The sequence below is a fragment of the Phascolarctos cinereus genome, unplaced genomic scaffold (assembly GCF_003287225.1).
Source record: "Phascolarctos cinereus isolate Bilbo 61053 unplaced genomic scaffold, phaCin_HiC Scaffold_2;HRSCAF=192, whole genome shotgun sequence".
NCBI classification, from domain to species: domain Eukaryota; kingdom Metazoa; phylum Chordata; class Mammalia; order Diprotodontia; family Phascolarctidae; genus Phascolarctos; species Phascolarctos cinereus.
In genome coordinates, this window is record NW_027555625.1 from 56,920,890 (window position 1) to 56,930,902 (window position 10,013).

Sequence of the window (10,013 nt, forward strand, 5' to 3'; positions counted from 1 at the left end):
AAATTAAAGCCATCTATAGTCATATGAAAAAATGCTCTAAATCACTATTGATTAGAGCAATGCAAATCAAAACAACTGTGAGGTATCACATCACACCTATCAGACTGGCCAAGATGACAAAACAGGAAAATGATAAATGTCGGGGAAGATGTGGGAAAATTGGAACACTAATGCATTGTTGGTGGAGTTGTGAAATGATCCAACCACTTTGCAGAGCAATTTGGAACTATGTCCAAAAGGCTACAAAAATGTGCATAGCCTTTGATTCAGCAATAGCACTTCTAGGGCTGTATCCCAGAGATTATACAAATGGGAAAAGGACCCACCCACACAAAAATTTTCATAGCAGCTCTTTTTGTGGTGGTGAAGAATTGGAAATTGAGAGGATGCTCATCAATTGGGGAATGGCTGAACAAGTTGTGGTAAATGAATGTAATGGAATACTATTGTGCTATAAGAAATGAATAGGCAGACTTCAGAAAAACCTGGAAAGACTTGTATGGTCTGATGCTGTGAAGTGAGCAGAACCAGGAGAACGTTGTACACAGTTAACAGCCACGTTGTGTGATGACTAATATTGATAAACTTAACCCTTCTCAGCAATATAAGGATCTAAGTCATCTCCAAAGGCCTCATGATGGAAAATGCTATTCACATCCAAACGAAGAACTATGGACTTTGAATGCAGGTCGAAGCATACCATTTGGCTTCTTTCTTCTACTGTTGTGTTTTGTTCCCTCTTTCTGGTGGTTCCTCCTATTGGTTCTAATTCTTCCTTACAACATGACTAATGTGAAAATATGTTTAATAGGAATGTATATGCATAGCCTATATCAGCTTGTGTACCACCTTGGGGAGGGAGGCACGGAGGGAGAGAAAAATTTAAAACTCAAAAGTTTATGGAAGTGGTTGTTGATAAAAGAAAACCTTTGCCAATTTTTTAAATGACGAGAGCTTACTATTGAGGTAAGATGGTAAGAGTTCAATTGGGTAGGGCTGTTTGCTACTATTCAATACTGACTTCCCTTATTCATTCAAATCTCACACACAAAAAAAAGGTTGGGGAAAAGGAGAATTTGTTTTGGGTTGCCATAATCGAACTGCAAGGAGTAAATCCAGAGATTCAGTGAAGTTAGCCTGACGCATCAAACTAGGCCTCAAACATAATTCTAGATTTGACCTCACCATTAATAAATCATACGACCCAAGGCGCCTTAAGCCACTTGCCCTCTTTTGGGACTTCTTCCTCATTTATTTTTGCAGTTAGACTGGATGACTTCAAAGAACCTTTCTAACTCTGACAGTTTATGTTCTATCACTTTAAATGAATTATTTTCTGCAAAAAAAAAAAATAGGTATCTTCTAATAAATTGGATATGCATACAAAATGAAGTTATTTTTGAGGTTTTGGTTCCAGATTAAAACATTTCATTTAAAAAAAAAGTCTATTGTTAAAAATACTTCAAATTAACATTTAATTATATAAACATTTACTATTTATTTAGCTTAGCAAGCTTTAAAGTTTTTGCATTTGATTTTTCTATTTACTAAAGATACATACACGGTGTTTAAATGGACAGGGTATCAGCTATTTTCAAATGATCAAACCACATCTTCAAGTAAGTCAGCTGTTTATTTTCACTGTTAATGTTTTACACAGAACGTTCCAGTAAATATGCTGAGGGTTGCACATACATGAAGCAACAAGAGGCTCAAATAAACAGGAGGCATGATCCCCAATTTCTTCTATTTCTTCCACTCTTTCTTGTCATAGTCCCACTTAGCAGAGAACCCCTGGACGGGATTAACCTTCATGTCCAGCATTCTCTGGGTCTGCATGGACACCCACTCTTCAGAAAAGGTTTGTGGGAGAGGACCATAAACTGTAAATTAAAGAGAATTTTTATCAGAAAAGTCTGACTTCGCTTTTCCATTCTGACAATAGAAACAGGGTTTGAGACAGAATCTTTTGATAATGAATTTAAATTACTATTCCCACAGGGCAATATGCAGCCAGTACTCAGAGTATCCTGTCACTTAAGTGGCATTTCACTCACCCACACTGGCTTTGTCTACTAAAGACATGGACAGATAGGTTGGGTTTACTTTTACTTTTGATTCTCATTTCCATTAAAAACTTTGCAATGAGAGAGCTGCAGAGTGGGAAAAAAAAAAAGAAGAAATTAAAGAGCATCGATCTCTCCAGAGGCTCAAAGGAGTGATACACTAATATAGAAAAGTAAATCACATATAACTAACTATTAGAAATTGTATCAGACTTGTAGTAACTCAAGCCCAGCCATGAAAGAGCAAAGTTAGCACTGGCAGTAACACATACAGCCTACTCAGCATAGTGCAGAGAGAAAGGAATTTGTTAGGAGAGTTCCAATTTGGTCCAAAAAGAGGGTCTCACTCTTTAGGGAACCCAGTATTCAACTGCACAGAGGACACTCTCTAGAAGACAGTGAGAATTTACACAGCGCACTTTGCAAATACTTAAAAGTACTTTATAAATGTCACCTAGATTTCAGGAGTATTTATCCTATCCTAGGCAAAAGGATCATTTACCACCTCAGATTCCCTATCAACAAAGTAACTTCTTAAGCAGAAACAGCAACAGCAGCAGCAGCAGCACCAGCACAGTAAAATGGAAAAAATAGTCAATCTGAATTCAGGAGACCGAAATTCAAGTCCCAGCTCTGCCACTTACTTATATAAAGCTCAGATTCCTCTTCCATAAAATGGGTATGATACCTGGTCTATCTACCAGGAGAGGTTGTGAAGAAAAAAATGTGATAAAGTATATGCAAGTGCTTTATATAACTGCAAAGTGCCACATACATGGAAGCTATTAGATTTTCCTGCAGCTAAGAATTAGTTTCCATCTCTAAGAATATTCTAGGGCCTTGGTGTCAACCTTGAGGGAGGACCCCTCTGGCCACATATTGACTTAGAAAACCACAAACTAATATTACCCATGTCGTATGTCTGTTTTTTTTAAACACCTCCTGATTACAATTTAGGCAGCGAGTGTGACACCTCTGCTCTACACCAGCGCTGCCCAGAAGAGAGCTTCTCCTCTCCTTACTCACCATAGTGCTTGTTCCAGATGACAATTAAACCGCTAAAGCCAATGAAGAACATTGCGGCCCCAATCACAGTCTTCCATTCATTTGAGGACTGGTTCATTTTAGCAAAGGTCTCATTGAATTTGATATGATACACTAAAGAGAAAGAAAAGTAGTTTTTTAAAGACTCTAGGACTCCATTAAAAAACAAGTGGATTTATTTTTAAATTATAGACGTAGGCCCAGAATCAAATACAAGAACAGGCTGCACTACATTTTGGCAACAGTGAGCCGCATCCAATGCCTCCAGCCCTGCTCTGCCGCCAAAGCTCATCTCTTAAACACCAAATTCCCGCAGGTCCTGCATGTGATGCTTGTGCATCCTCCTAGACACCACAATCAATGACAAATCACAAGTGCTTGTACAGCCCACGAGTCCATCCCATGTTCTTCGGGCACATGTTTTTTCCCGGCGTGCTCACTTATTCTTTATGTCCCCTCCGCGAACAGCAGGGCCAGAGTCCGAATACACAGTAGTGGCAGCCGAATCCCTGTACCCAGAAGGGACCAGGGCTCGATCTATATGACTGGGGGACATGACACACATGAAGGTCTGTCTGTGAGTTCCAGCTCTCATATTTATCTGTTTTATGACCCAAGGCTCAGATTCTTCATTTGTCAAATGGTATATTACTTATATAACAGATCTCACAAGGTTTCTGAAGCTAGCACTCTATCTACTAAAGCACTATCAAAAGGGGGCTGCTACAATCATTCTCCACCAAGTCCAACTTCAATATCGCTTTCTGGTAAAGAAGTGAGTCAGGGTTTTCAAAGGTTATGCCAACAGAGTATAACCTGTCATAGCTCATTTCAAGCTGAGGACCAGCTCAGCTTAACTTAAGAGAGACTCATCACCAGGCTACCTACAGAGTGAATTTTTCAGCAATAAGAACTCAAATACACCTTCTACCAAGTCTTAGAAGGGTTTTGATATGCTTTATGAAGGGTATACTCTCACCAATGAAAAAAATGCATCCTCAAAGTCTAATATTTGCAAAATTTTGCTTGTATAATGAGAATAGGTGACCAATTAATTCTCAGGCCTATAAAATTAGTAACAAACAGGGGCGGGGAGAGGGGTAGAAGACAGAGTCCCTCATTCTGGGAAAAAAATGGTAGAACACATCAAACTAGCAGCTATGGCTAAAATGATTTATACTTCCTTACAATACTTAAACTAAAAAAGTGTGCCCTCCAGCATAGAAAAGGTGAAAGGGCAGCAAGTTTCCACATTAAGAAATTATGGAGAAAGGTTCACTTAAAGCTAATCCATCCAGGCCACAAGGCTTTAAGAACTTTAAAAAAAGCATTAAATCATCTCAACTACTTCTCCCTCATCCCTTTATAATCAATCTTTAATTATCCATACTGAGGAGAATGGTGATATATTTTGGAGGTCTCTGAAATGCACTTCTGCATTACCACATGGGTTAGCATTTCTCACACTGTGCTTATCTAAAATACAAAGAACTGATCCACACCTAGTAGGAACTAGACATTACCTGAATTCCCAGAACAGTGGGAGGAGTAGAATAAGGATAGGGATGATGAGGGATCATCAGTGTCTCTTCCTAGGTACTGCAGAGAGCTTCTTTCTCTATAAACCTGCCGCACATCCTACCTTTCCTAGGGCAAGTTGATATATTACTTTGGTTTATAAGGTCATTCACAAAGAAGGAAGCTCCTTCTATTCTGGTGATATGCCAGAAATGGCACTATGAAGACCACGAAGCAGTTAAGAGACTAGAGGTGTTAATGCAAAATGATAAAAGTAACAACAGCCAAAATGAGATGACCATCGTGCTCAAAGTCCTCCTTAATCTAGCATATTACACCCCACCCCCACCCCAGTCTTCTTATGCCCCACAGAACTCTCTGATCCAAGGACACTGGCCAGCCTCCTGGCTGCTCCTCAAACAAGACACTCCATTTCATGACTCAGAGCATTTTCTCTGGCTGTCCCCCACACCTGTTCTCTCTGCTCATCTCTACCTTCTGGCTTCTGTCAAGTTAACTTTCTACAGGAAGCTTTTCCCTATCCCTCTTAATTCTAGTGCTTTCCCTCTGCCGACTACTTCCTGTTTACCCTCTACATAGATTGTCTGTACACATTTGTTTGCTCACTGTCTCCCCAGTCAGATTATGAACTCCCTGAGGACGGGGACTGTATCTCCAGTGCTTAAGGCGGCTGGCACAGAGAAGGGGCTTAATAAATGTTTATTGACTGATTAAATACCCACACTGGACTTTCTCTTCAGAAGACAATTTACTCCATGGTTGCTTTTCCTTCTCTTTTAAGGCCTTCTGGCTGGAAGAAAGGGTCCTGACATGAGCCACATCCGGGAGGGGATAATCACGACGATCAACATAACCTGGAAGACTATAATCTTCAGTCTTCACAACACCTGCTTATTATAATAGAGGCAGGAGAAAGGGGAAAAAATAAGTAAAGGAAATCTAACTAGAAAACACCATACATATTAGAATAAAACTAATATGAAGTGAAGATATTTCAGTCACTGAAGTATGTTTCCATTCAATCTTTCCCACATTCCTTTGACTATTTTGAGACACTCCTTAATTTAGAAGAGGATTGTGTTTGAAATGTATACTTACAAGTTAGTTGTGTGAATTCATCATATATTACACATATTTGCTGCTCAGTCATGTCTGACTCTTTGTGACCCCATTTGGGGTTTTCTTGGCAAAGATACCGGAGTAGCTTGCCATTTCCTTCTCCAGCTTATTTTACATATGAGGAAACTAAGGCAAAAAGCATGAAGTGACTTGCCCAGGGTCACACAGCTAGTAAGTGTCTGAGGCCAGATTTGAACTCAGGTCTTCTGGCCTCCAGGCCCAGAGCTGTATCCACTGGCCAAGTAGCTGCCCTATTTCCTACATAAACTGTAGCAAAATTTTCAGGCTAACTCACAAAAGCTTATCTGACTCACAATGGAGTTGGATTATAATGCTATGCCCTATAAGCAGGAGTTTATCAGGGAGATAGGTAGTAGAAAGAATATCAAATCTGGCACCGGTCATTGTTTGTTCTTCTTTCTGGAAGAGGGCCAATGACAACGGCAGGGTGATGTCTTGACTTGCAAGTGAATTGGATTTAAGTGAGGCAGGGCTGTGCAAAGTCATCAGCCCCACTCTCTCCTCCAGAGTCATCAAAGTCCAGTGACAAGACACAGGTCAGGACAGCTGGAGATGGCCCCAGATGCAGTGGGAGACAGTGGCTTTTTTAAGCTTAGTCAGTTCATCGGAGGTGAGCCTATTCAGTGATTAAACACTAGGCAAGAAGTGAGGCAAAAGACAGCCTAGTTTGCCTTCTCAAAAAAATCAATCTGGGAGGGGTTTCTGGCCAGAAGAGAAACAACTACTATTTACACTCACCTCCACCAAAATCCAAACAATTACCAAGTGTGGCTAAGGCCGAGACCTATTCTTGGCCAATTAGTGAAAGCCAGAGTAACTTGGGTTTAAAGGGCTTGGACCCTAAATGACAGCCAGAGGCTCTCCAGCAGACTTTCTTTACATTCATCAAAACCACCCTTAGCTCAAGCAGCTGGCTTACACCAGGACTAGACAGCTCCCATGGTCACTTTCCCAGCTTCAAGCCCAATGATCCTCTTGTAGTGAAGCCTCCTATTTAAGCTCCACTGTGAGTGGTGCAGTTTACAGCTTCAATGGCTTCACTGGTGGGACAGGCTAGGTCCACCCCATCCAACAGAGTGCTTGCTGCGTGCTCCCTACCTGCTTATTTCACTCCCCTGTTAAACAAACTGCACTGGTTCTCAGTTATTTCTAGGGTCAAATACAAACTCCTGTTTGGAATCTCTCACACAAAGGAGACAGTTTCAGAAAAACCTGGGAAGACCTGTATGAACTGAACCAGGGGAACAGTCTACACAGTAACAACACTATTGTAAATATATTCAACTTTGAAAGACTTAGTAACTTTGATCAATCCAATGACCCAATACAATTCCGAAGAACTCAGGATGAAACATGCTATCCACCTCCAAATAGAGAATGGATGGACACTGAATACAGAATAAAACACACTTTTTCTTTCTTTCTTTTTGAGGATGGGGTGGGGTGGAGAGGGAGAACATAGTTAAAGGAGAAAATGAATTTGCATGACTACACATATTTGTAATAGTTTATGCTTTTTTTGCCTTCTCATTGGTGGAGAAGGGAAGAGGGAAGGGAGAAAACTTAGAACTAGAAAAAAAAAAGAGGGAAAATTTTTAAAAAATCAAATCTCCCCTACGTAATAAATTTAAAACTAAAAATAAAACTTACAAGTGTTGTATTAGACACTACTTCCCTTCATTCACTCTTCAATCCAGCAAAACTGGCCTCCTTTCTATTGCTCACATAAAACAACATATCTCCTGTCACATACCTCAAATGAACTTGCTCCTCCTTTCCTCCAACTCAAAATCCCTTGTTTCCCAGTCAATTCAGCTCAAGTGCCACCCCTTACTTGAATCCTTTTTCCTAATTCCTTCAACTGTTAGTGCCTCCTCTCCAAATTACTTTGCATTTGTTTTATAACAACTAATAAGTATATATGTAGTCTTCCCCAACAGCAACCTTTTGGAGAGCAGGCACATTTAAATTTTTGTATCCCTAACACCTACTAACAATCTGAATAAAAGCTTCCTCATTGATTTTAGAGCAATCTCAGGCTTCCCAAAAATAGACTTTCTGTGGAGGCCCATCTGATTTAAGATGCACAGGACCTGAAGAGAGGCTGAAGGGCAGGGACCTGGGAGAACAAGAGAGTAGATGCTGAATTCACATTAAGGACCAATGGTTACCTCACAACATTTTCCTGAAATTTATGCAAAGAGTTCAAAAAGAAAGATAAATGAACATACCATGTGATCGAACACATGCAGAGGTGGAAATAGCCCGTCTGCCAACAAGGCCAAACACCCTGGTAGCCAACATTCTGTTAAAAAAAAAAACGCAAAATTTCTGTTCCAAATTAAGTTGAAACCATTTGCTTATTAGTAACTATACCACTCTTCTTCCTCACATATTTTGGGAGGGACAATGCCATTTCCCTATGTTCACTTTCATCAATAATGCTACATCAAGTTGATAACCAAGGAGTACAGAAATAAATATTTTGGGAGATTAGATCTCTAAGTGTAAGGCAGCATAAAAATACTGGAAGTAATAAAAAGGCTATGGTAGTCACATTCTTGATTGAGAAAGTGTGAAAATAAATTCAAACAGTTGAAATGTACTTCCTATGAGATGACCTGGAATAGTGGAAGATCTGAATCTGGAGTCAAAAGACCTAGCTAGGTTTGGACCTTACCTTTACTCCTAAATACTTAAACATCCTTGGGCAAGTCATTTTACTCTGGCTGGGCAGAAGTTTCCACATCTGTAAAATGAGGGGTTGGGCTAGATGACATCTATGGTCGCCCTGAAGCTATAAATCCTATTATCTCTAAATTATTAAACAAAGCAAAAATGATCCAATAGTTAAAGCAAGCTAAAAGTCTAGGATCATAAAATTCAGTTCTTAAAAAAAAAATCTTTGAATCCCTCCAGTAAGACTTCCTCATTTTACAGACCAGCAAACTGAAGCCCAGACGTGAAGTTATTTGACCAAGGTCACAAATCTAACCACCTAGTCAGGATTTGACCCAGCCCCTCCAATTTACTAGACAACTGTCAGCACCCCATCCTCCCTTTGTTACAGGCTGTAGCCTCAGTACCAAGATCACACCTGGAAGAGTTTCCTATTTGGATGAAGTAACAGGGTTCTGAGGTCTCCCCTCCTCCCCCCCTTCACTCTCTATCTAGAACCAAGCAGCCTAACACAGGAAAGATGGGGGGGCGGGGCGGGGGACACCCACAGATTTGGGGATGGGGAGAGCAGGAAGGAAGATGAAGAAATAACAGGCCTACGGCAGTTAAGAGGCTGCAAACAGCTTTTCCTAGAGGTAAAGGGTCTGCCCCAAAAACAAATGAGAAGAGAGCTACAGTAGTGACTTGCCCATGGGCACATAGGAGTGACATAAAGGTCTGACTAGCACACAGAATTACAATGAGATTATCAGCAGTAGCCCTCAATCTGCGGAATCCACCTCTTCTCATTCGACAAGGGAGGAAACCAAGACCCAAAGAGGGTCAATGATTTGCCCAAGGTCACTCACTCCTACATCGCGCAGGGCAATGTCGGGACTCGAACCTGGACCCTGGGCTCCTCCGCTACAAATTCAATGTCCTTCTGCTTTGGGTCCCAAGGCCCCTCCCGCCCCCGCCCCCCCCCCCCGTGTGGGAGGCGAGAAGAACAAAATCAGTTCCGACCGACGCTGGGCCTCCCCCCGCCCAAGGTCACTCGGGTGACGAGCGGCGAGCGGACACCCGAGCTCCCGGCGGGCGGACACCCGAGCTCCCGGACACCCGAGCTCGGCCTCGGCTCCTTTGGCGGGCCTCGGCCTCGCTCCACACCCGGGCCCCGGCCTCAAGGTTATCGCCGGGCCCAGGCCGTGCCGCCTCCCCGGGGCCTGGTCCCCGCCGGCTAGCCGGTGCTCAATGTCACCCTGGGCCAGGAGGGGTCTGGGGCGTCCCGGCCCCCGGGGCTGCCGCGCCCCGCGGCCGGATGCGGCGGAGAGCCCCGGAGAGCAGCAGGGCCCGCCCGAGCCGCCGCCGCAGCCTCACCTGCCCCTGCCGCCGCCGCCGCCGCCTCTCCCTGCCGCCCTCCACACTGCGGCAGCCCGACACCGGAAGAGGGAGGCCGAGACGCCGCGCGGGCTCTAGGGATACTGGAGGACCCGGGCGCGCGAGGCCCCGCCCACCGCCCTACCTGACGGCGTGTAGGCCGGAGCGGGAGCTCGCCGTCGTGAAGAG

General features: G+C 42.8%; 1 protein-coding gene across 2 annotated transcripts; it reads right to left on the minus strand.

Moving 5' to 3' along the window:
• Window positions 1-1,614: 1,614 nt before the first annotated feature.
• Window positions 1,615-9,932, minus strand: COX4I1 (cytochrome c oxidase subunit 4I1). Of its 2 annotated transcripts, none has more exons than XM_020989235.1 (5): window positions 9,825-9,932; window positions 8,021-8,094; window positions 5,372-5,536; window positions 3,093-3,224; window positions 1,615-1,883 (listed from the first exon to the last, which is right to left on the minus strand). In XM_020989235.1, exons 2-5 carry the CDS (start codon window positions 8,091-8,093, stop codon window positions 1,747-1,749), a joined length of 507 nt encoding a protein of 168 aa, XP_020844894.1. In that variant the 5' UTR covers window position 8,094; window positions 9,825-9,932; the 3' UTR covers window positions 1,615-1,746. The 2 variants fall into 2 exon arrangements, with proteins under 2 accessions (XP_020844894.1, XP_020844893.1); XM_020989234.1 differs by having other exon boundaries at window positions 5,372-5,539.
• Window positions 9,933-10,013: the final 81 nt, after the last annotated feature.